General features: G+C 61.9%; 1 protein-coding gene across 2 annotated transcripts in view; it reads left to right on the top strand.

Annotated features, from left to right (window-relative positions):
- The window catches only part of TTYH3 (tweety family member 3), a 31,199-nt gene extending 7,448 nt beyond the window's left edge, over window positions 1-23,751 (top strand). Inside the window, exons 2-15 of one of the 2 annotated variants that reach the window (XM_032145594.2) lie at window positions 7,443-7,612; window positions 7,740-7,851; window positions 8,016-8,236; window positions 8,556-8,651; window positions 10,207-10,279; window positions 10,554-10,629; window positions 12,701-12,756; window positions 13,434-13,526; window positions 15,646-15,738; window positions 15,952-16,088; window positions 17,680-17,853; window positions 18,311-18,386; window positions 19,307-19,407; window positions 20,947-23,751. In XM_032145594.2, coding sequence (XP_032001485.1) covers window positions 7,443-7,612; window positions 7,740-7,851; window positions 8,016-8,236; window positions 8,556-8,651; window positions 10,207-10,279; window positions 10,554-10,629; window positions 12,701-12,756; window positions 13,434-13,526; window positions 15,646-15,738; window positions 15,952-16,088; window positions 17,680-17,853; window positions 18,311-18,386; window positions 19,307-19,387 — 1,458 coding nt within the window. In that variant the 3' untranslated portion in view covers window positions 19,388-19,407; window positions 20,947-23,751. The remainder of the gene's footprint in view (window positions 1-7,442; window positions 7,613-7,739; window positions 7,852-8,015; window positions 8,237-8,555; window positions 8,652-10,206; window positions 10,280-10,553; window positions 10,630-12,700; window positions 12,757-13,433; window positions 13,527-15,645; window positions 15,739-15,951; window positions 16,089-17,679; window positions 17,854-18,310; window positions 18,387-19,306; window positions 19,408-20,946) is intronic. The other variant, XM_032145595.2, reaches the window with a different exon arrangement.
- The last annotated feature ends 1,233 nt before the right edge of the window (window positions 23,752-24,984 follow it).

Below are 24,984 nucleotides of genomic sequence, written 5' to 3'. Positions count from 1 at the left end.
CCCAGGCCAAGAGTGTCCTCCCCACCTGTTGCGGTGCCCACGATGCTCCCCACAGCGGGAGTTTCAGTGACCGCCTCGTTCCTCTTCCTGCCTCCCACAGCCTCCGAGCTCACAGGGCTGGCACTGTAGGCACAGGGGAGCCCCCCACGTAGCGGGGCTGAGTTGTCTGTCCAAGCCTGGGCCCCAGCACCCAGCGCAGGCTACAGCTAAGATGCCCTGGAAGCTGATGCTCCCAATCAATTAGCCCGGAGCCCAGCCAGGACCATGGCAGTCAGTGTGGTGACTGTCCCCATCCAGGAAGCTGGGGATGACTCTGTCCCCGCTGCAGTCAGGCTGTGTGGCCGTTACCATATCGTGTGTCTGTCACATGCCGGTGCCTCTGGCGGGGTTCTGGCCCCTCACTGGACTTCGTGCTTGGCCTCTGTGGACGCTGTCCCTTTCCCTCCTCCAGGCTGTGTCACTTCCACACGGAGCTGGCACGAGGGGCGGGGCAGGGCTGAGCTGGGCTGGAACCCACCTTCTGCCCACCCCTTCTCTGGCCACTGGGGGCTACTTCTCCTGCCACCCCTGCTCACCGTGCCCTGCGGCTGCACCCCTGGGGCTCGCTGGTCCCTCCCAGTGCCACGGGCAACCATCGTCCTCAGCTGTGGTCACGCTGCCTGGCCGGCCAGGCTCACCCGCCCCCGCTGTGTGACTGTGGACTCTGGAATTCCCTGTGCCTAGCAGCGTGGCTCCAGGATGCGGGCCCTATGTCTTCGCTTCCCTCCCTGCTCAGGGCGGACCCGCAGCAGTGTCCAGCCAAGGAGCGAGCAGCTGTGGCTGGAAACGCAGGGTGGTGGGATCGTGGCCACTGCCTGTGGCTGGGGTTGGGGACTGCATCGGGCCAAACTTCTCATCGGAGTCCCTGTGAGCACCTCCCAGTGGGCCAGGGCCTCCTCCGCCCAGCCACGCGCCACGGTAACCCACAGATTGATGGGACAGAGCGGCGTGTGGGTCCATGGTCCGGGGTAGTGGGGTGGGCAGCTGCTCCCAGGGGTGCGCATGTAGAGTGGCCACCTATGTGTGTGTGGGGGGGTGTGTGTTCCACAGGCTGGCCCTGACTTGCTGGGCATCCTCCCCTGAGTGGCATGCTTCCTCACATGCTGCCAGGCGCAGGTCCTGCCACCAGGTGCTCCAGGAACCACCGGGATCCACCTGTGCAGGTGGCAGCAGTGTGCCCTGCCCTGCCGTCATGCATGGCCCTCCCGCCTCGGCAGCCTGGTGTGGTGTGGCCTGTGCTGGTGCTGAGCCTGGCATTGCGTTGGGGGGGTGCCTGTGTCCGTGTGGCTGATGGGAGTCACGTCCAGACAGGGCCTGGAGGCAGAGTGGGCATGGCCAGGAGGCTGTGGCAGGCGTGGGGCACAGGCCTCACAGCCGCTAGTGCACATCATCTCCCCAAGTCTCCTGCCCCGTGGGCCGTCCTGAGGCCTTGTGGCTCGCTGGGCCCTCCCTTCTCCAAGCAGGGCTGGGTCGGGGCCAGCCACCTGTGCAGGCAGCCAAGTCAGGTTGGGGCTCTCGCCTTACAAGTGCGGAGCCAAGGTTCACACAGAGCAGAGGCTGCAGCACCGGGTTTAGGCCTGGGTCTCTAATATCCTGGGGACATCCTGGAGGAGATGTCCTGTGTCTGGGGACAGTGGGGGTTCCCTGAAGTGGAAGGCTCCAGGCATATGCCTGGGTGTAGAGGCCACAGAGCCCTGCCCCGAGCCACACCCCAGCCCTGCCCACTCCTTGCCAGCCACTGCCCCAGGCGTCCCTGCCAGGCCAGGGAGGTCTTGCTGTGGCCTGGGGTGTACTGGGATCCTATCAGTAGCAGCCTGATCTGGGACAGAGTAAGGCTTCAGGCCCCAGCTGGCTAGCTGGCTGGGTGTTTCCAGAGTTGGTGGGGTTTTGGGGACTGCAGGGCAGTGGGGAGAGTCTGGGCTCACGGTGGGAGGGGCATCCCCCGTGGATGCCGTCGTGGCTGTGGGGCTGCAGGGGCCTGGAGAAGGAGGGGGTGGCCCAGGGCCGAAACCAGGAGCCCTAGGGTGGGGGCAGGGGGACTGAGGCTGCAGGAGGGGATCGCCCCCAGCCCCCTTGGCGCGTGCATAGCAGTTGAATCCTCCCTGTGTGCTCCGCGGAACCCAGCGTGCAGCTTTCGCCTCGCCTGACCGAGCCCTTACATCACTTCCACCGTAGATGGAAAATTCCATTTGGTCAGAGCCCAGCTGCTGATCAGACAGTTCCCATTCTTTCTCTGAATGGGCCAGGGAGGGGCGGAGGGGCCGCCAGCCCGGTGGAGAGAGGTGGCTGGGCCACCATAGGAATGCCGCTGGCCCAGTGCCCTGCAGGAGACTGTCTGCTGGGAATCTGGCTTCGGGAAGTGGGTGCAGAGGTCAGGCTGGCCACGGCACGCTCCCTGCAGACAGCTGGGCTCAGGCCTGGCACGTTGGGTGCCGGGGCTCCGACGTGGGATAAAGCCGCTGCTCGGTTTGCTGAGCACCCTGACACCTGGGCTCTGCACAGCAGACAAGGACAGGCTCTGCGTGCTCGCAGTGGTGGGCTGGGACCCGGGCAGCCCAAGTGGTCTCCCTTTGAGGGAGGCGCTATCTCCTTCCTCAGTTGGGGGAAGCCAAGTGAGGCTGTCCTGGCGGGGGCCCCGAAGCCTGGCCTCTGGCCCCCAGGGGCTGAGGAGTGAGGCTTCGTTTGCAGCTGGCCACATCCAGGCAAGAACAAGAGAAAGCTGCCTCAGCCAATCACGGTGCCCACACCTGTAATCCAGCACTTTGGGAGCCTGAGGCAGGTGGATTGTTTGAGCCCAGAAGTTCAAGACCAGCCTGGGAAACATAGCCAGACCCTGTCTTTACAAAAAATTTTAAAAAAAATTAGAGCAGAGGCCAAGCACAGAGTGACTCACGCCTGTAATCCCAGCACTTTGGGGGACCGAGATGGCAGATCATCTGAGGTCAGGAGTTCAAGACCAGGCTGGCCAACGTGGTGAACTCCCCATCTCTACTAAAAATACAAAAATTAGCCAGGTGTGTTGGTGCATGCCTGTAGTCCCAGCTACTCAGGAGGCTAAGGTAGGAGAATCGCTTGAACCTGAGAGATGGAGGTTGCAGTGAGCCGAGATCATGCCACTGCACTCCAGCCTGGGTGACAGAGACTCTGTCTCAAGAAAAAAGGAAAAAGAAAAAGAAAATTAGCCGTCGTGGTGATATGTGCCTGTGGTCCAAGCTACTTGAGAGGCTGAGGCAGGAGGATCACTTAAGCCCAGGAGGTTGAGGCTGCAGTGAGCTGTGATCATGCCACTGCACTCCAGCCTGGGCCACAGAGCAAGACCCTGTCTCTAAAATACTTTTTTTTTTTTTTTTTTTTTTAAATCGTAGACTTGGGCCAGGTGCGATGGCTCACGTCCGTAATCCCAGCACTTTGGGAAGCTGAGACGGGCGGATCACCTGAGGTCAGGAGTTCGAGACCAGCCTGGCCAACATGGTGAAACCCCGTCTCTACTAAAAATACAAAATTAGCCGGGCATTGGTGGCAGGCCCCTGTAGTCCCAGCTACTCAGGAGGCTGAGGCAGGAGAATGGCTTGAACCCAGGAGGCGGAGGTTTCAGTGAACCGAGATCACACCACTGCACTCCAGCTTGGGCAACACGAGTGAAATTACATCTCAAAAAAAAAAAAAAAAAAGGCCGGGCGTCGTGGTTCATACCTGTAATCCCAGCACTTTGGGAGGCCGAGGCGGGCAGATCATGAGGTCAGGAGATCGAGACCATCCTGGCTAACACAGTGAAACCCCGTCGCTATTAAAAATACAAAAAATTAGCTGGGCGTGGTGCTACTCTCTCACCATCCAGCAGGCTTCACAGTTCACTTATGATGATGTTGGATCCTGTTCTCCACCCACCCTGCAGGCCCAAGGGCAATCTCCCCACTGGGCATGGGTGTCCCCTGCCCACCGCCCCTGGGCATCAGCCCTCCGCACCAGGGCAGTGCCATCTGAGGGACGGGCTTGCCTCGCCCAGATCCTATTTGGCCAGGGCTTATCTCACTCTGCCTCCGTTTCTCATCTGGCAAGTGGGAGTGGGTGGCTCTGGCGCCGCCGAGGAAGTGATCTGGACTTGGAAGCCCTTTGATGTACGCTGACGCCCCGAGCTCTGGGTGGACATGCCAGGCTGGTGGCTACGGAGGTCACAGTGGGTTACCTCTTTAGGCTCTGCGTAATGCATGTCTGGGATTGACCTGCTCTTCCAGTCCCCAGCTCCTCACCCCAGGAGGAGTTTCCCTGCGAGGCTGTGAGTCCCGGATGTGGGGTGCAGTACAGACAGGCCCTCCTAGAGTCATGTCCCACGTGAGCACAGGGTTAGGGGAGCGAGGGTGACCCCAGCCAGGGACTGGGGAGGCCTCTGCAAGTGGAGAGCAGAGGGAGGGCTCGCTGGAGGAGTCTGACCAGCCCAGGGCCAAGATGCGGCTGGTTGACATGGCTCCCAGGCCATGGGAGCCCAGGGGAGGCCCTGTGGATGGAAGTGCAGACGTGGGCATGGGTCCTGTGGATGGAAGTGCAGACGTGGGCATGGGTCCTGTGGATGGAAGTGCAGACGTGGGCATGGGTCCTGTGGATGGAAGTGCGGACGTGGGCATGGGTCCTGTGGATGGAAGTGCGGACGTGGGCATGGGTCCTGTGGATGGAAGTGCGGACGTGGGCATGGGTCCTGTGGAGCTCTGGTCCCGGGGACCATGGTCAGCTGCCCCTACAGGTCTGTTCTGCCCTTGGCCTCTGAGCTATAAGGAGGTTACTGGCAGGGCCTGCAGTCACAGCTGATGGGGTCAGCACCTCCACTCCATGCCCAGCCCCACATAGGCAAGGGCAGACCCAGGGACCCCCAGAGCGTGGCTTTTCCAAGCTCCCTAACATTTATAGACAACCCACTGAGCGCAGAGCATGGGCACTGTGCTGGGATTGTTAATAAGAGGCCCCCCCCCAAGTGACTGGACTGTCTCCGCCTCCCTGTGTGATCTCAGGTAAGCCCTACTGGGCCCTGAGGACCCTTCCGTGACATGAGCTCCCTGGGACCATGAGACCGCTCTGAGCTGATTCAGTTTCAGTGGCTCTGGTGCCAGCCCCGGGGCCTTCCCCTGGAGGGTGGGGATGCAGGGCCCAGCAGTCCTCCTGCCATTGCAGGGGCGGTAGGCACTTGTGCATAGCTGAAGGAGTGGGAGGGTGCCCGCCCCTGACGCTCCGCAGTGCCCAGATTGCTGGCTGCTGGGCAGCCGTGGACACACTGGCGTGGTTTTGGACCATGGCGGCTCATTTCTGGGTGTGCCGGGCTGGTCAGCACCTCCCTGGCTGGGTGGAGGTGGAAAGGCCGCCTTCGGGTGTGGGCGTCAGCTGGCTTCCTGGAGGGCAGGACACGCCATCCTCCCACTGCCTGGCAACCGTCTCCTGGGAGATCCAGCAGCAATCCCAGTGCCCACTGTGGCTGAGCGTCTCATCCCAAGGGGGGCCAGGCAGGGGACGATCTGCCCCAGCAGCTCCCAAGGCTGGGGCCCCAGAGGGCCACAGTGCTGAAGCATTGAGATGTGGGGAGGGAGGCGTTTCTCTGCAGTAGTGCCAATGAGGGCAGTGCAGGTGTGCCTGGTGGCCACCCCACAACACTGAGGGCCCCAGCTGCTGACACCCCCCCATGGGCACCCCCAAGTTAGCCTCTAGGTGCTCCCTGGCCCCATGATGAGGCGCAGCCCTGTGTCAGCTCCCCATCCCTCCCCCTGGCACAGGAAGTGTGTGGAGGTTCTGGAGGGCTGAGCCAGGGGCAGGGCTATGCCGAATCCAGGGACCTGGGGTTGCAGGGCCTGTGTGCTTTCTCTGTAGCTTCTCTGAAGCCCAGTTTCCCTGTGGATGAAATGGGGTGAGAGCACTCGGCCAGGCAGATCGAGTGCAGTGCCAGGAGAAGGGACAGCTCTGGGGCCACGTTACCCTCCCTCCCCGCAGCGGGTGCTCAGGAAATGTCACTGTTGCATCAAATTAGCCACTTCCTGTGGGGGTCGCCTGGCCTCGGGGACAGGGGAGCTCTGGTGTCTGTTCTGTGGTCTGTCTTTTGTGTTCAGAGACCTGGGGAGAGCCACACCGGAAGGCCATGCTTGGAGCCAGACAGGGCCGTGTGTCCGATGGGGCGCCCGTATGCAGCCTGTAGCAGTGTGGGGCTAGCCCCACCATCTCATCCAGCGTGGGGGCACTCCATGTACAGGGCCCACCCCTGAGTGCAGCCTCCTGGTGCACAGACCCCAGACAGGATCAGACTCCTGATGGGGCCTCTTCCACGTTCACCCCTCAGAAACACTTTCATGGTCAGCAAGAGGGGCTTCGGTCCCCCACAGGCTCCCCATTTCCCTCCCAGACCTGAAAACCTCAGGACTACAGCTGGGGTGGGGGATCCTGCCAGGACTCAGGTAGGAGAGTTGTGGGCCTGAGATGGGCATGGGCCCTGGGGTCCTGGGGCTGTGTCGGGCTGAGGGTGAGGACAGTAGCTGATGCCGGCAGCCCCCTCCCCAGGGCTTCGCTTCTTCGGTGGGGGGCAGCAGCACTTTTTTTTTTTTTTTAGGCAGAGTCTCCCTCTTGTTGCCCAGGCTGGAGTGCAGTGGTGCAATCTCAGCTCACTGCAACCTCTGCCACCGAGGTTCAAGCGATCCTCCTGCCTCAGCCTCCTGAGTAGCTGGGATTACAGGCACCTGCCACCACGCCCGGCTAATTTTTGTACTTTTAGTAGAAATGGGGCTTCACCATGTTGGCCAGGCTGGTCTCAAACTCCTGACCTCAGGTTATCTGCCCGCCTCGGCCTCCCAAAGTGCTGGGATTACAGGCGTGAGCCACCCCGCCCAGCTCAGCAGCACTTCTTTCTACAGAAGATAAACCAGGCTGGGAGAGGTGGAGGGACCTCCCTAGTGGGGCTGTGGCTGCAAGAATGCTGGCTTACCAGCCTGCTGGGCCCTCGTTTGTCACCCACATTCTCTGGCTACCTCCATCCAGCGCCTTTCCTTGGGGCCTGGTGGGGCAGACGTCCTGCGCACCTGCCCTGGACTCTGGGGACCCGGTGGGGAGGGGACACGTGCCCTTGCTGGAGCCACGGAGGCCTGGAGTCGGTTCACCCGGCCCCTCCTAGTGGCTATGGAGTCTTGATGCTGTGCAGCCTTGAGGATGGGGAGACCGGGGTCCCAGGTATGGGATCCAGGCCTTGGGTGACCCCAGGTGCATCACTGAGGTGGTGAGAGCCTCCATGCCTCACCTAAAAGTCGGGGATGGGGCCCACCTCCCAGGGCTGGGGGCAGGATCAAATGGGAGTCTGCGCCAGGTCTCCTGCCGGGGCGGGGCGTGGGACTCTGGGCTGGGGGTCCACCCCTCCAGCGCCGCTACCTGCCTGCCCTCAGGCGCTGCTGCTGCTGGGGGCCGCTGCCCTGGCCTGCCTCGCCCTGGACCTCCTCTTCCTGCTCTTCTACTCCTTCTGGCTGTGCTGCCGGCGGCGCAAGAGCGAGGAGCACCTGGACGCCGACTGCTGCTGCACGGCCTGGTGTGTCATCATCGCCACGCTGGTGTGCAGGTGAGCGCGGTGGGGCGGGGCCGGAGGGCGGGGCCAGAGAGGGCGGCCCGAGGGGGCGGGGCCGGAGTGTTGTGGGTGGGCGGGGCTACATCTCCAGGCCCCGCCCACATGCCCCCGCCCTCTCCAGCGCCGGCATCGCAGTGGGATTCTACGGCAACGGGGAGACCAGTGATGGCATCCATAGGGCCACCTACTCGCTCCGCCACGCCAACCGCACGGTGGCCGGGGTCCAGGACCGCGTGAGTGGCCGCGGAGTTGGGGCCAGGAGCACTCTTGCTGCTCCGGAGCCCCACGTCTGCGCGAGGACGGGCGGGGCAGCCGGGACTGGGGCTGTGCAGGAGGGGCCCAGCCTCTGGGGCGAGGGGGGCGCGCTCCCAGCCTCACGCCCGCGGGTCCGGCGCAGGTGTGGGACACGGCGGTGGGGCTGAACCACACGGCGGACCCCAGCCTGCAGACCCTGGAGCGGCAGCTGGCCGGGCAGCCCGAGCCCCTGCGAGCCATACAGAGGCTGCAGGGCCTGCTGGAGACGCTGCTGGGCTACACGGCCGCCATCCCCTTTTGGAGGAACACGGCGGTGTCGCTGGAGGTGCTGGCGGAGCAGGTGGATCTCTACGACTGGTACAGGTGCGGCCAGGCCCTCTTCCCTGCCCGCCCCACCTGGGCAAGCATCACCCTCCTTGGGCCAGTTTTGCTCTCAGCACCTAGTACATGAGACCTGATGGGCGGGGGGTGGCCCAGGGCCACTGGAGGTCACAGGCAGTGGCTGGAGTTCTCCTAATGGGAGCATTTCTCAATAACTGACACCAGTCCCCATGACCAAGACACTCTGAATGCCCTCCGGGGTGCCAGGCTGCTGGCCTCAGCTCCCCCTCAAGGGCCCCTGGCGCCCCACTCCCTGGCCCTGCGTCCCTGTGCCCTGGCCCACTCCCAGGTGTGCCCGCAGGTGGCTGGGCTACCTGGGCCTGCTGCTGCTGGACGTCATCATCTGCCTCCTGGTGCTGGTTGGCCTCATCCGCAGCTCCAAGGGCATCCTGGTGGGGTGAGTCTGGGGGTGTCGGCCCCCTGTGGGCCCGAAGCGGAGGGGCAGGGCAAGGCACCATAGCGCCCCTTCCCCCACCTCATCTGCAGATCCTAGCCACAAGCTCTGCGGTGGGGGCAGAGCAGGACCCCCCTGCACTGGGCCTGCTCTGAGATGCCCCTTCCGTGCCTGTGGCCTGTCCCCCTGTGGCCTGTGCCCCTGTGGCCAGCATCCCAGCACACTTGCCCACAGCCCTTGATTTCGTGCAAGAGTCTGCATGTGGGGCACTTGTAGCCCAGGACCTGAAGCAACCTGCCCAGGTCTCCAAGTGCCTGGGGCCACCCAGAGACCAGGCTGGGGCTCCTTCCTCCACCCCTTCCATCCTTGGCCCTGGGGCAGCCTGGGTTCCATCCCCAGCTCTGGCTCGCTAGGAGGGTGACCTTGGGCAGGTGGCTCATTGGTGCTGGGCCTTGGTCTCCTCGTTTGGAAGGCAAAGAGAGCGGCAGCTCCTCTGTGGGTGGTGAGGTGTTGTCACTGCCCTTCACTGCACAGCTGCACGGCCATGGCTGGTGCCTCCCTGGGCCAGGCCTGGGAGAGATGGGAGAACACACAGCCTCCCCCCACGTGGCACTCACAGGCCACAGAGGAGCAGAATGAGGGAAACGTGGCATGGGCCAGAGGTGACAGCACCCTGGAGAGGAAAAGCCGGGGTGGTGTGCAGGCCTGCAGTAGGGTGGGTGGGGGGCGGGGGGGGGGGGGGGCTTCACACCGGGGCCCGGGGGGGGGGGGGGGGGGGGGGGGGTGCAGCTTCACACCGTGCCCAAGGAGACCTGAGCGAGGAGGGATTGAGCGGGGACCCAAGGAGTAAGGAACGCCTGGACAGACAGGAAGGATGACGTGTGCAGTGGGGTGTGGGGCCTGCAGTGGGGTGTGGGGCCCGCAGTGGGGCGTGGGGCCTGCAGTGGGGTGTGGGGCCTGCAGTGGGGCGTGGGGCCTGCACTAGGGTGTGTTTTGGGGGCCTGAACTGGGATATGGGAGACTCGTGGGGGCACCTGCAGTGGGGTATGCACAGGAGGCCTGTGTGTCTGGATCAAAGGGAGCCAGATGTGGGTGAGGTGAGGCCTCAGATGAGGGAGAGGCCAGTGCTCTGAGTCCCCAGTTGCTGAGCGAGGGTTCAGCAGAGGAGGGCTTGATCTAGCTGAGGTTATCAGGCCCCTTGGGCTGCTACGTGGGCAGTGGGATGCGGAGACCCACGTGAAAGTGGACACTGTTGCCTCTTCAGGAGAGGGACCTGGGGGACAGGAGGGGCAGGGCCCCGAGAGCCACCTGGCCCTCCAGTCCTTCTTCCAGCTCGGATTTCTGAGCCCCACCCCACCCCACCCCACCCAGGAGAGGGATCCATCTGGGCCCTGGGCTGTGGGCAGCTCTGGCTGAGGCCAGGCCATAGGAAGAGCCCTGGCCCATGTGTGGGCAGACCCCTGATGTGCACTGGGACCTGCCTTCTGGCCTGCAGCCCAGCAGGTGGCCTGGCCCCCACCCTGGCCTGGGGGCTGCTGACTGGCTGTCTCTGCCCCAGGGTCTGCCTGCTGGGAGTCCTGGCCCTGGTCATCAGCTGGGGCGCACTGGGCTTGGAGCTGGCTGTGTCCGTGGTGAGTGGCAGAGGGGGTGATGTCCCTGGCTGCTGGACCTGAGCACTGGGGGAGGGACGAGGGGAAGCCACACTCCTCTCCCCTCCCATCTTCCCCGGGCACTGGGTCCCGAGAGCGGTGGGGATCCACCATGGGCACAGTCCGCCTGTAACCCCAGATTCACAGTCCACCCTCCTGAGTTGAAAGCAGACTCCAGGGGCCGGGTTCTACTCCCAAGAGCTTCCCTTTAGGCCCAGCTTGGTCACCCCCTCTTGCTTGCCCGTGCCCACCTCAGGGCTCCAGCGACTTCTGTGTGGACCCTGACACCTACGTGACCAAGATGGTGGAGGAGTACTCGGTGCTGAGTGGGGGTGAGTCTGTGTCCACAGCCATGTCGGAGCGCGTTCCCCAGGGTTGGGCTGAGCCAAGAGAGTGAGGTGGCTGAGGCCGAGGCACCCCTGCCCTGTGGGCCTGTGGTCTCAGGGAGACAGGTCCCAGGCCAGGACGCTAGTGAGCAAACAGGACTACCTGTCCCAAGTGGGAGGCTCTGCAAAGAATGACAGGAACTGTGTGGGGTGGCGGGTGCCCACGGGGTAGGGGGAGCGGCAGGTGACCCAGGGCTGCTTCGAGTAGGTGCCCAGGGGAGGCCAAACGGGTGGCATTAAAGTACAGCCAGAGGGCTGGGCGCAGTGGCTCACGCCTGTAATCCTGGCACTTTGGGAGGCCGAGGCGGGTGGATCACCTGAGGTCAGGAGTTCAAGAGCAGTCTGGCCAACATAGCAAAACCCTGTCTCTACTAAAAATACACAAATGAGCTGGGTGTGGTGGCAGGTGCCTGTAATCTCAGCTACTCCGGAGATTGAGGCACAAGAATTGCTTGAACTCAGGAGGTGGAGGTTGCAGCCGCATCTCTTGTAAGGGCCCTGAGGCAGGAGGCAGATCCGAGGGGAGAACGGAGGGTGGGAGGCCAGTGGGGCAGGGTCACTGTGGCAAGCTTTGCTTTATTCCAAGGGAAGGCCATGGGAGGGAGAGGGGCGGGGGAGAGATTTGACCCATGATTGAAGGTCCCTTTCAAAGCTTCCTCAGTCATCGGGGGTTACAAGAGTGGGTGAGGAGGATGCCTCAAGCAGGAGACAGCAGGGGGCTTGAATAAATGGAGCAAAAGGTGGACAGGGATGGGCTTTGAGGGTGGAGCTGGCAGGACTTCCTGGTCAGTTGGATGTAGGGAGCCAGAGGGACGGAGCAGGAGTTGGTGTCCCTGGTCTCAGCAGCTCTGTGCTGCGAGGTCATGAGCTGTACTGCGGGTGGGGGAGCAGGTATGGAGGCGGGGGACAGGGAGCTGGGGCATCGGGAGTTTCAGCCCCCTCGGGAGGTTTGCGATGTGTGTTGGATGTCACAGAGGCAGGTGGATGTGGGAATCTGGAGATCGGGGTGCCATCAGTGTGTTAAGCTTCTCGGGCCCCCATTGTGGAATTATTGTGTGTTCCCAAATCGAAAATAGAAGGCCTGCCCCTGTGGGGGTAGGGGTTACTGAATGACCTTGAAGGTGACCATCCTGCCACCCTTTATCCCCGGAGGCCACAGGATTGGCTTGTGGGCTGGTTTTTTACCTCCCTTTGTTGAAGGAACCATTTCCACCAAAGCCTGAAAAACCTCCCGGAGGAAAAGTCATCTGCCGCCCACTCACCTTGTCCTCGGGGGCGAGGGTGGAGGGGTGGGCCCGCTCTGCTGGGGGCGGGGAGGGCTGGTGACCGCTCAGGGCTACCCACCACTGTCCTTGGCCCCAGTGCTATCATCCTGGTCCCTCCAGGTCCCTACTGCCGGCGGCTTTTGGGGGTCTCATCAAGTATGAGCAGCACCCCCTACACGTGTACATGTACACATGTAAGTGTGCGCTCCAGCCTGTGGGCCAGACAGCCCCTCCCAGAAGGCAGCAAGGCCAGCCACACTGGCTTCACTGCACAGGCGGCCACAGTGATGCCTGGTGCTCTCCTATGTTGCTAAATACTTTCATCATTTTTTCAACTTTTAAAATGTGTTTTTTTTTTAAATGTTCTTTTATAATTGGAAGAACTGAACTTGTAGAGTTCAGAAGGTGGAACCCAGGCAAGGGGCAGTGTGTGGGGACCCTGGCTTGATGGGAGCCCAGACCCCACTGCCACACACACGGACATATGCATGTGTGTAAATGCATGCAGACACACATGCGAAGACACATGCACACACAGGCATGCACATGTATAGACACATGCACACAGGTACATATGCACACATAAACGTGCACACACATGTGCATGTGTAAGTAAACGTGCAGACACATGCACATGTGTAAACATGCACGCAGACGTGCCCTGAAGACATGCGTGCAGACACAGGCACACGTGCACGCAGTCTCACAGGGACAGCCGTTGCGGCTCAGCCTGCCCTGACATCTCTCCGCAGACATCCTGCAGTACTACCTGGCCTGCTCACCCCGCGCCGCCAACCCCTTCCAGCAGGTGAGAGCCTGGGAGGCCAGGACTGGGCTTCAGGAGAGTCTGAAGCACGTTGCTGTGTGTGGAGGGGCCCAGCAGGCCTGGCTCCTGGCTCCTCAGCCTGCAGGACTGGGGAACTGGGGGAGGGAGCTGGACAAAGGCTGTGTGGATGTCACCAACGGCCCCTGGGGGGTTACCACGCTGGTGAGCTGGCTGAGAGCCTTTCGTGGGGACCTGCTCAATGCACTCGCATCGCTAGGACTGCTTTTGCTCCTTGGGTTGGCCCTGGTGGGGGAAGGAGGAGCCCCAGGGATGGATGCCTCTGTAGGGTAACCGTGTTCAGGCGTCCTGGTGGGGGAGCTTGAAGGGGTCGGCCGCACCAGCTGGTCAAGCCCTGTACACACTGCCTGTCAGTCATTTCACCGGTAGCACGTGACCCTTTGAATCCTGAGGGCCGTGTGACTGTGCTTTGCTTGCTGGTGTGGGTGCGTGGTTGGCTGTTACCACCTCAGGGCTTTGTGGTCTCTGGGTGTGTCCCGGGGGAAGCAAGGGTAGGGAGTGCCCTGTTGGCCTGCAGGGCGGAGCCTTGACGGCCTCCCAGGCTGGACGTCTTGCTGGTGGCCCCGCATTGGAGGGTCCTGGGGAGGGAGAAGCGGGCGGACCCAGCGGCACTCATGGACTTGGTCTCCTCTCTGGAGCAGAAGCTGTCGGGCAGCCACAAGGCGCTGGTGGAGATGCAGGATGTTGTGGCTGAGCTTCTGAGGACCGTCCCCTGGGAGCAGCCGGCCACTAAGGTGAGGGGCTGTGGGGTGGGCACTGGGGCAGGCAGGGGGTCCTCTTTTCTCAGCATGAAAGGAATTTGTGGTGCAAACACCGCTCAGGGCAAATTTGGAGAAGGCATCAGGCTGGCCGAGTGGGGACCTGGTGTTGGCGGTGGCTTGGGAGGTGTTCCTCTTTCCTCTCCCAGCCCTTTCTGCATTAGGCCTCTTTTTTTCCTCCCCTTTCTCCCTCCTTCATTCCTTTCCCTTGGGAATTTTTGGTAGGTTTTAAAAATCGTTTCTTTTGAGACGGGGGTCTTGCTGTGTTGCCCAGCTGGGTTTCAGGGCTAGGATGACGTGAGCCACCACACCCAACAACTTTTAAAAAATAACTTTATGTAAAAAGTAATACAAGCTCTTTATATTTAAAAAACATTGAAGAAAATGGAAAGAGATGAGGGAAGAGAGCAACAGAATCGGATCCATTCTGTGGGTGAGTGCCCTGGAGGCACTGGAAATTTGAGCGGATTCTTGTTTTTCCCTGTAGTGTTCTGGGCCCGGGCATTTCTACATTACAATATGTTAAAAAATAAATAAAATAAAGGCCCGGCACGGTGGCTCATGCGTGTAATCCCAGCACTTTGGGAGGCCGAGATGGGTGAATCACTTCAGCCCAGGAATTCAATACCAGCCTGGCCAACATGGTGAAACCCCGTCTCTACTAAAAATACAAAAAAATTAGCCGGGCGTGGTGGCAGGCGCCTGTAGTCCCAGCTACTCGGAGAGGTTGAGGCAGGAGAATGGCGTGAACCCGGGAGGCGGAGCTTGCAGTGAGCCGAGATTGCGCCACTGCACTCCAGCCTGGGCAACAGAGCGAGACTCCGTCTCAAAGAATAAAATAAATATAAAAAATAAATATGTTGCTATACTCTTGATAAAACAAACCCAAATCTCTTTGGATGTGTTTGTTTGGCCCATCCATGGGGATCCTTGTCCCTGCGCACACGGCCCTAGCACTGTGGGCGTCTGTGGGCACAAGTGTGGGTCTCAGACTCCGTTTGGAGTGTGTGTGTATATATATGTTACATGTATATATACACATACATAGAGAGACAGAGACAGGGTCTGGCTCTGTTGCCCAGGCTGGGGTGACCTGGTGCCATCACAGCTCACTGCAGCTTTGAACTCCTGAGCTCGAGCAATCCTCCTGCCTCAGCCTCCCGTGTAGCTGGGATTACAGGTGTGTGTGTATAATTACAGGTGTGCTTTACCACGCCTAGCCAGTTGTGTTTTTTTTGTAGAATGGGGTCTTGCTATGTTGCCCAGGATGGTCTTGAACTCGTGGGCTCAAGTGATCCCCTTGCCTCAGCCCCCCAAAGTGCTGAGATGACAGGCATGAGGGCCGTGCCCGGCCCTGTGTGTGTATACACATTTGTTTGCTTTTATCTTTGTGGTCTCAAGTGATCCACCCGCCTTGGCCTCCCAAAGCGCTGGGATTACAGGTGTGAGCCACCGCTCCCGGCCCCAAAATCCATTTCAGGATTGTAGTGGGTCCTTAGAAAACGTGCCGTAAAAGGCAGCAATGGGCCCAGTCACTGCTCCTGTGGGGTTGCTGTCAGCCTGGCAGAGTGTTTCTGTGCAGCCGTTTCTCCAGGCATGAGACAGAGCTGGTGGTGTCCGTGCACAGGTGCACACGCATGCACACACGTGAGCACCGGTGAGCACACGGACACATTACAGGACTGCGCTCACTCTGCGTGGAGAGTTTTGTCAGTCAACGTGAGACTTTTCCCTTGTCTTTAACTGTTCCTTAAAATAATACTTTTAAAAGCAAAGCAGGTCCGTGTCAGTAGACACGTGGGGGTTCGCTATTTCTCCCGTTACGATAAAGGGAGGTCTGTCTTCATGTGGTGGCAACCACACTGGACAGGCGCTTCCGGGTCCTCATGTCCTTGGACCCCATGGGTCTGGGGAGGGGCCTGGGGTCGCCATTCTCAAGGCCCAGAGTCCTTGTCCTCAGGACCTGCACTGAGACCCCAGGGTAGGGGGGTATCTCAGTTGCAGATTATGGGGTGAAGGGAGACCTGGGGGCTTCCAAGATGGGGCGAGGCTGGCTCAAATGAAGTGCTGACCATCTGTGGTGCGTGCCCCCCAGGACCCCCTCCTCCGCGTCCAGGAGGTGCTGAATGGCACGGAGGTGAACCTGCAGCACCTCACCGCCCTGGTGGACTGCCGCAGCCTGCATCTGGTGAGAGGCAGGGCCTGGGACAGGGCCATGGCAGCTTGTAGGGTGGGAACAGGGGAGCGGCTGCTCGGGACGATGGAGACCCTCAGCAGACAGTGGGTCCTCAGCCCTGCCTCTGGGGGGCGGTCTAGGCCGCCGTGGCTGGGCTGAAGGCCTCACGCTGCCCCCTCCACCCTCCCTGTCTCTGGATCCTGTCGTCTCGTCCCGCGACCTCAGGACTACGTGCAAGCGCTGACTGGCTTCTGCTATGATGGCGTGGAGGGCCTCATCTACCTGGCCCTCTTCTCCTTTGTCACAGCCCTCATGTTCAGCTCCATTGTCTGCAGCATCCCGCACACCTGGCAGCAGAAGAGGTGAGGGGCCCCGGGGGTCGCGGGAGCTTGCCCCAGGCCACGTAGCATGCAGGACACTTCAGGGGCATGCCTTTATGGACAGCCGTGTGCCAGTCCCAGAGGTGAGGGACAGACACCTCCTCACCTCGTGACCCTCCTTAGGCCTCTCCAGTGTCTCTGAGGCTGCCGGTTCCCAGGCGAGCATCCGCATTTCACAGGAGGAAAACAGCCTCGAGGAGCTCCTGGCCTGGGTTGCGGGAGTCCGGAGCAGGCAGTGGGGAGGACTGGGGTCTCTTGCCTCACCAGACTGGCTCTGTGCCCTGCACCCTGAGAGCTGACCTCAGACTGTCTACTCTGTACCGCCTCCCAGGCAGGTGTCCCCCGCCATGGGGTGCAGGTGCACGGAGCTGTGGGGGAAAGGTCAGTGGTCCACTGTGCAGGCTTAGTTCTGCCAGGGGTAGTCCAGGTAGCTATGGCCTCCAGCGAAGTGACCAGGATAGAAGCCAGCTCCCCTGGAGCCACTATGTCCTTACCTTTGAAGTGGGGGTCCTGGCAGCCCCTGCCTGAGTCTCCCCATTCAGTACTGGGTGAGTGGTGTATGGGGGTGATAGTCTCCTTCCCTTGCCGGGGCACCTATGGCTTATCTTTGAGACCTTCACCTCCCCTCCCACTTGGACTGTGGCTGCTGCTTGGTGGCCCAACATGGATGGCAGGTAGCTCAGCTCAGATTTCTTCCTTTTGTCTGGATTTCTATTATTTTCCTTTGTGATGATGGTGGTGGTGATGGAGGTGGTGATGGTGATGCTTGTGGTGCTGATAACGGTGATGGTGGTAATGATGGTGATGGCGTCAGTGGTAACAAAGATGGCAGACATAGGGGAGTAGATAAGAGCACAGTCCTGGACCCACAGGGCTAGATTCAGATTCTGTCTCTATCCTTGCTTATTGTATGATGTGGGCAAGTCACTTAACCACCCTGGGCCTCAATTTCCCTAGTTGTAAGAGGACACAGCTGGAGTGTCGAGTGGGCACTCGAGCCACTGCATGTGAGGGGCTTGGCTGGTGGCCCCTGTGCAGCCAAAAGCTACCACTGTCCTGTTTCTGAAGTGCTTGCTGCCAGGCAGCCCACCCTGTGTCCCATCTCGGACCTCCTGGGGCATGGAGGAGCTCCAAAGTGCCAGAGGCTCGCGCAGAGTGGAAGACAGAAAGCCAGAGGGCAGCAGGGCTAGGAAAACTGGCTGAGGCCACCCAAGGATGCAGTTGGATCCTGCACTGCAGAGCCAAGAGGCACCCCAGCCTCCTGCACTCTCCCAGGAGGGGCCCTGCACTCTTCTTTCAGTAAGCAGCCGGCCAGCCTTGCCATGCACAGGCCGCACGCAGTACAGGGCCTGGCACTCGGGTGACCACACAGGTCTCTTAGCACCCCACCTTGCAAGGGCAGGGCTGGATGCAGAGCCAGGTGACCTGCCCACAGTTCCATATGTAGTGTGCACACGGCCGAGCCAGGACTGGAACCAGGAGTGTCTGTCTGCACCAGAACTGACCCCCGTGGGTCTGTGGCCAGCTCCTTCCTGCTGGGGCCTGAGCCTGTGCTGCGTGTCCCTCCTCACAGAGGCCCTGATGAGGACGGGGAGGAGGAGGCCGCTCCAGGGCCGCGGCAGGCGCACGACAGCCTCTACCGCGTCCACATGCCCAGCCTGTACAGCTGTGGCAGCAGCTACGGCAGTGAGACCAGCATCCCGGCTGCGGCCCACACCGTCAGCAACGCCCCGGTCACTGAGTACATGTGAGTTGAGGGGGGCCTAGTGGGGCCAGCGGACACATCAGCTGTGGCTGAGAGCATGGATCTGGGCTGGGGCTAGCTCGAAGGAAGGGGCTGGAGAAGGGGCGGCCTCCAGGCTGGGCAGCCCTGGCCTTGAGTGCCTCCTGCCCCAGGTGAACACGGTCCAGGGGCCATGGGGAGGCCACATGGAGGTTCCGTGTCCAGGGCACAAGGACCTCAGGGCCCAGCTACGTGGTGGACAGGTGGCCCAGAGGGAGTGGACACTGGCTGGGCCAAGGTGGGCAGGGGTCTCTCTGTGGGCCCTCTCTGAGCCCTTTGTTACTGTGCTGGGTTCGTGGGACCCCCAGTGAGAACGGATGTGCCCATCTGGGCACAGCCGGCCCACCCATGGGCCCCCTGACCTGCAGCTGGGACTGCATGGCCAGCAGGCACTCACAGCCTCTCTCCCCTCATGCCTCAGGAGCCAGAACGCTAATTTCCAGAACCCCCGCTGTGAGAACACTCCACTCATTGGGCGCGAGTCCCCGCCACCCTCAGTAAGTCTTGGGGCAGGAGGGTGGATGGGGGGCTGCTCAGCCTTGGGGGTCTGCTGTTCCACTGCATCGGTGGGCTGGTGTGGCACGTGCAGCTAGTGTAAGCTCTGGGGGCAGCTGTGAGCTGCCACCACCAGGGTCACAGGTGACCCTTCCCAGTTGGGACCACTCCACAGGACGCCTGGCCTGAGTAGACAGCGCTGGGTGGGCCTGCCAGCTCCTCCCCGCTGGCCTTGGAGTTCCCTGGGGCCAGAGTGGGCAGCCTCGGGGCCAGCCGCCCAGTGGGTCAGCTCTCAGGCCCTTTCCCGGGGAAGGAGAGCGGGTGGGCAGGCAGATGTGGCCCCACTGCGGCCCTCCCAGCTTGTAGGCACAGCCCTGCACCAGGCCCTCCCTGGCCTCTTACCCACCATTCTCTGTGCCTTCTGGATCTGTGGGGTGCCACCGCTCCAGTTCCCAGGGGCCCTGGCCCTGCCTCCTTTTCTTTTTCTTCCTTGAGTCTTTTCCTGAGTGTCCACCCATGGCTGTTCCAGCCCAGGCCTGGTGTCCCCTCTGACTTCCCAAGACACAGGCAGGAGGGGACAGGGTGCCGAAGAGGAGGAGCTTGTGGCGAAGCTGGGGGACCGGGGAGGGGGCGGCCGGGCTACCAGGACAGGGCTTGGGAGGCCGAAGGCTGCCTTGCTCAGAAATCCCCATCCCGGGGCCACTGTCGTGGTCCCCTGTAGCACAGAGCTGGGCCTGGGGTGCCTGGGAGGGGCCGGGCCTGTGAGGCTCAGGCCATCCAGGTGCAGGCCCAGTCCCGCTCGGCTGCCCTCGTCCTCGCCATCACATGGCCCGCAGCCCACTCCTGACCCCACACCCTGGCGTTGAGGCCGCACTCTCTCTCTCTCTCTCTCCTGCACCCCACCCACCCCGGGCCCTCCTAGCGCTATCTGGCTGCCCTGGACTCTGGCAGCCACGCGGGCTGGCAGTTTAAGCCCATGGACAGTGCCCGAACGCTGTGGTAGCTGTGCCCTCAGAGCGACAGGTACTGACCCACCGGGTCCCCCATCCCGCACGGCCACCCGCCTGCGCCTCCTGCCTCCACCCTGCACTCACTGCCGCCCTCCCGTCGGCACTGGGCTGGGGCTCCATCTGTCCAGCTCCTGTTGGCAGGGCCAACTCTGAGCGCCATGGCTCAGCCAGACTTCTAATGGTGGCTCTGGGCCCGCCAGCCTCACAGTGGGGTTGGCAAGTCCCCTTCCAGGCTCCCCCTGCCCAGCTGCTTGGCCTCTGGGGATTCTGCCACCAGCTCCAAGTGGCCCCAGCCCCTTCTGTCACCTCCCAGTGAGGAATCCATGCACCCAGACCCCTGTATGTGCCCGGGCCCTTGGGCATGTGGCCAGCAGGCCCTGCCCTGTAGGCACCAACTGTGTGTCGGGGGCGTGCACATGGACAGGCGTGTGCTGGCGAGTATGCGAGCTTCTCCCGCTGGCCCCACGGTGGTGCGGGTGCCTGCTTGGGCTCCTTCAGGGGTCTGGGCGTCAGCCCCATCCCGTCCAGTCCTGCCCCCGTCCCCTCCCCTTGTGCTGCATGTCCGTGGAATGACAAGGCTCCGGGCTGTGGCTCCTCCCTCCCACCCCCTCCATGGCATCCCCACAGGCTGCTCGAAACCTTCTTGGTATACCAGGAGGGCCCTCGGGGACCTGGGGAGCTCTGTGCCTCTGAGTCTGGGGACTGGGGATGGGCCTGGAGCCCACCTGGGATGGGAGCCGGCCTGCCAGGTCTCCTCACCGCTGCCGGCCCCTGACGCGTGCCAGGCCTGTGGGTCCTTTGGCCTCAGCACCTGCCTCACGCATGTGGGTCTCTCTGTGAGCACACACACGCACTCTCTCGCACACACACGTGCACTCAAGACCTTCACACTCCTGGCTGGACGAGGGCGCCCACGAGGTGCAGGCCAGCTGCAGAGCCAGGCACACGGCAGCATCCCCTGCAGCCGCCTCTGTTCCTAAGTCCAAGACCCCCAGGAGCCCACAGTTGGGGCCCCCACGGGAGGGGGGTGCTGCATTGCTCCAGCCTCCTGTGTGGCTTAGGGGACCCGCCTTCCATGGCGTGAAGGGGCAGAGTAGCCCGGGGGATGCCCTCAGGCTGGGGCCTCCGTACTCCTGCGTGCTGTGGCCTGGCTATAGGAGGACCCAGCCCTGGGCCCGGAGGAGGCCTTGGCCCAGCCCTGGAGGGTGGCTGGTTTGTGTCCGTCAGGTCCTGGGTGCATAAGGTGCAGGTAGGGCCTTGGAGCTGTGGCTCCTGGGGGTGGCAGAACTCTGCCTGGCCCAATGCCCAAATGCCGCCGGTGTGGGCATGGGGGGGCTGTGTGTACGCCCCTCCTCAGAGGAGACATCCCCTGCCTTGACCCTGGAGAGTTCGGGGGCTGCCCCTCCCTGTAGGCTCTGTCAGGGCACCCTGTACTATCCCATTCTGCCCCCAGGACTTCTGGCTCAGCCAAGTGAGGACCACGTGGAAGACGCCCCTGGCTGTGTGCGCCACGCAGGATCCCTGCTGACGCCTCCCCCTTGTCTCCCTCCAGTACACCTCCAGCATGAGAGCCAAATACCTCGCCACGAGCCAGCCTCGCCCTGACTCCAGCGGCAGCCACTAGACCACGCCCGGCAGCCACCCACCCCACGTGCCAACTTCCCCTCCCCGTGCCAGCACTGCCGCTTCCACCTGGGCCACCCGCCGGACCCTCGAACGCCACGCCAGGCCTGCCCCGGACGCGTCTGCAGGCTGCTTGCCCTCCTCTCCCCTCCCCGCAGGGGCATAGTGGAGACGCAGGGGCTCTGGGCCCGCACCGCCAACTCGGGTCACACCTGAATGCTGCCGCCAGCCGATGCCCCAGCCCTGCACGCCACCCACTATCCCGGCACGCTCCCTCTGCAGATGGCCACCACACCTACAAGCCCTGGCCGCACCCAACCCGTGCTGTCGCCGCCCGGCCCATCCCTCTGCAGCTCTCCTTCCTCCCGCCTGGCACTTCTGTGGACCCCTTCTTAGTTCACAGGCACGGCTGGGGCTGCTCTGTGCTGGCGCCTGCTGGCCACTGAGGGACAGGGGCACGTGCCACCTGCTCATCTCTGCCCTGAGGTCACCCCGTGGTCCCTCCACATGCCTGTCTCTCTGCAGTGCCCTCCTCGCCCTTGCAGCCCGCCCACCCACCCACCCACAGGCTCACCCCTCCTGCCTGCTGCCAGAGGCCCCCTCCAGCAAGGCCTCTCTCCGTCGCCCCAGCTTCACTCTCTCCCTCAGCACCCGCCCTGCTGGAGGCCCCAGCCCTCCATGGACAGCAGGGGCCACGTGGAGCTCGGGCCGCTCACCCGCCACCCAGTGCTGGCCGCCTTCTTGGTGCCAAACCCCCTTCCCCCACCCAGAGACTGGGCAGCTTTGTCTGGTTCGTTCTTTGCACTAACCACATTTGTCATCTCTAGGGCAGGCTGGGGCTGCTGGCTGAGGGGGACCGCTGGCACCCCCTTCCCTCCCTTCTTGGTTCCATTTCCATCCATGACAGGTACAGCGTCCCAGGAGCCCAGCCTGAGGGGCTGGACCCGAGCTGGCTGTGAACATCCCTCAGCCCCTGCTGTCCCCCCTTGGGACTAACCACTAACCTCACCCGCAAACTCCACGGGTGCCCCTGGCTGGCCCAGAGCCGGCAGTGTGAGCCCAAGTCCGGGCTGGAGCCGAGGCCAGAGCAGCTGGCTGGGAGTCGAGGCTGCAGTAGCGTTTCTTCATGGGGTGCTCCAGGGGGTGCCACAGACCGACAGGCAGCCCAAGGGCCTGGACACCCCGCCCCAGGCAGGTGCTGCCCCAGGAGGACTGTCCTCGGGAATGAACCTCCCGAGGGCTTTGGACTGAGGTCCCTGTGGCCTCGGTCTCCCTCCCCATGAAGTGGGAGCAAGCTCCCCTACGGTGCTTTTGGCTTTAGTGTACGATGTTTGCTGTGCTTCCCACCGTGGAGGGCAGAGCTACCGCACATCAGGATGGGACGTGCTGCCCCTCCCGGCCCCAGCCCTGGCCCAGCCAGCCCAGCCCTCAAGGCTCGATGCCTGCGCCAAGGCCAGGGGCAGCCAGAGGGCAGCTGGACGGCCACGTGCAGGGGTCAAGGCCGGGCCCAGCCCCAGCAGTTTACAGACGCGTGGCTCTTCCTCCCAGAGCAGCCGGCAGCTACCTGGACCGGAAATGTCCTCATCCCCTCCCTGGGGCCAGGCTTTGCCCTGCCCTTCCTCTGTGAACCCCTCCTTTGTGCTGGTGTCTGGGACCAAAAAGGGGGATATGGGAGGGCAGAGTGGGGAGGGGAGTCCGTGGGCCTGGGGCCCCAAGCCGGGGCGTCTGAGCTCCCCAGTCATGACCAAACCTCAGTGGAGGGGCCTCTGCTTCAGGCCCCTCCTAGCTGACATTCTGAGCCCCCTTGGAGGCCCCGCCACAACCAACCTGCCCAGTCTTTGCTCTGGGCTTGACCCGCCAGGGGAGCTCTCCAGGCGTAGGGCCGGGAGGGAGGCCCTGGCACCCTGGCGTGGGTGCCCGCCAAGCGCCCTGCGACCGCTCAGAAGCACAAATGTTGTCCATGGCCTCAAGGCTGCCTGCCAGGTGAATGGACATAGCGCGAGAGGCGGCGAGGCCGGGGCTTCCAGCCTCGTGCTGTCTCGGGACTCCTGATCGTGGTGTGCGTGTGTGCCCGTCTGTGACTTTCTACTCACCGAGGTTGAAGAAAGGAAATGGGGAAAATCAAAAGGGGTTCAAACCCCACCTCAGTAGGTGGAGGGGAGCACCTGCCGTTGGTTGTATTTTTGTTCTGAGTTTTCGGTGCCGTGTTCTAACTACTCCATCCCATGACCTCGCCACACCTATTGGGGACATCTGGCTGGCGCCTGCTGCCGTGGCCAGCCCCCACTCTCACCCTGCACAGGGGGTCTCACAGCCCCCAGGCCCACAGCCTCGTTGGGAGGACAGGGTGGCCCTGGGGACAAGAGGGAGGAGCCCAGGGGTTTACCTCACTGAGGGGGCTCCTCAGCAGGCATCCACTACCCCAGGGGACCCCTGTCACGGCAAGGTTGGTAGTGAACGGGCCTGCTTGGGAGCAGCCCCTGGCCCATTGCCCACCCACCCATCTCACTATGCAATTCGAGTTCCAAGCACCATTTGCTCCTGCCCTGGGGCCAGCTCTGCCCAGCCCTGGGAGGAGTGGTGAGGCAGCCCCCTGGACCCCAGAACCCCAGACAAGGGGGCAGGCAGGGGACGAGGGCCTCTCCTGTGGGATCTTTGTTTTGTGTTTAACCATAATGGTTGTGTACTGAACCACTTCCTATTTGTTATATATAATATATATATATATAATCTCCTTAAGACTCAGCCTCCTGGTTTACCCCCTCCCCGGCCCGGGCATCTGACCTCCCCCACCCCAGTGTGATTTAACATCCAGGAACTGAGGCCTGAACCATTTTGCATTTCCCCCTCCTCCAGCCTCCGTAGGGCCATGGCTGTATGTACTGTCGCTGTGTTTTTTTGTTTTTTTAGAACTGGGTTTGGGGGCTGATTTTTATTTCTTTGGGGGCTTTATTTTTCTTGGCAAATACTAAAAATCTCGTCAATGTAATTTCTGTGGTTTCTATTCAGCTTGGGTTTCATGTTTTAAAATAAAGAAATTTTAAAAAACAAGCCTCTCTTCCTGAGCTGCTTTGGCCCCTGGCTGGGCACTGGTAGGGAGTCCACGGCTCCAGGCAGGGGCACTGGGGGAACAGGGGGACACTGAGGGTGGGGCCGACCAGGTCAGCTCCGAGGGGTCGGCTGGGCGAGGCCTCTTGTGGTTGCGGGCGGGGTCCCGGGGATGGGTGGGCAGGGCCTTCGGGGCCTTCCTGGTACAGGACAGCATGGGAGAGGAGGAATAGGCACAACAGCAAGTCTTTTTTTTTTTTTTTTTTCCTGGCTCTGTTGCCCAGCTTGAGTGCAATGGTGCAATCTTGGCTCACTGCAACCTCTGCCTCCCGGGTTCAAGTGATTCTCCTGCCTCAGCCTCCCGAGTAGCTGGGATTACAGGTGCCCACCATCATGCCTGGCTAACTTTTGTATTTTTAGTAGAGACGGGGGTCTCACCATGTTGGCCAGGCTGGTCTCAAACTCCTGACCTCAAGTGATCCACCCACCTTGGTCTCCCAGAGTGCTAGGATTACAGGCATAAGCCACCACACCAGCACTCTCCCAGCACTTTAGGGGGGCCAGCATGTGCCTGTAATCCCAGCACTTTGGGAGGATCATATGAGCCCAGGAGTTCAAAACCAGCCTGAACATAGCAAGACCTCATCTTTATAAAAGATAAAATAGGCTGGTTGCGGTGGCTCGCCCTGTAATCCCAGCACTCTGGGAGGCCAAGGCGGGAGGATCATGAGGTCAGGAGATCGAGACCATCCTGGCTAACGTGGTGAAACCCCGTCTCTACTAAAAATACGAAAAAACAAAATTAGCCAGACGTGGTGGCAGGCGCCTGGGGTCCTAGCTACTCGGGAGGCTGAGGCAGGAGAATTCCTTGAACCCGGGAGGCGGAGCTTGCAGTGAGCCGAGATTGCGCCACTGCACT

The sequence above is a fragment of the Hylobates moloch genome, unplaced genomic scaffold, assembly GCF_009828535.3.
Source record: "Hylobates moloch isolate HMO894 unplaced genomic scaffold, HMol_V3 SCAFFOLD_24, whole genome shotgun sequence".
Classification (NCBI taxonomy): domain Eukaryota; kingdom Metazoa; phylum Chordata; class Mammalia; order Primates; family Hylobatidae; genus Hylobates; species Hylobates moloch.
This window is presented reverse-complemented; position numbering and strand designations above follow the sequence as displayed.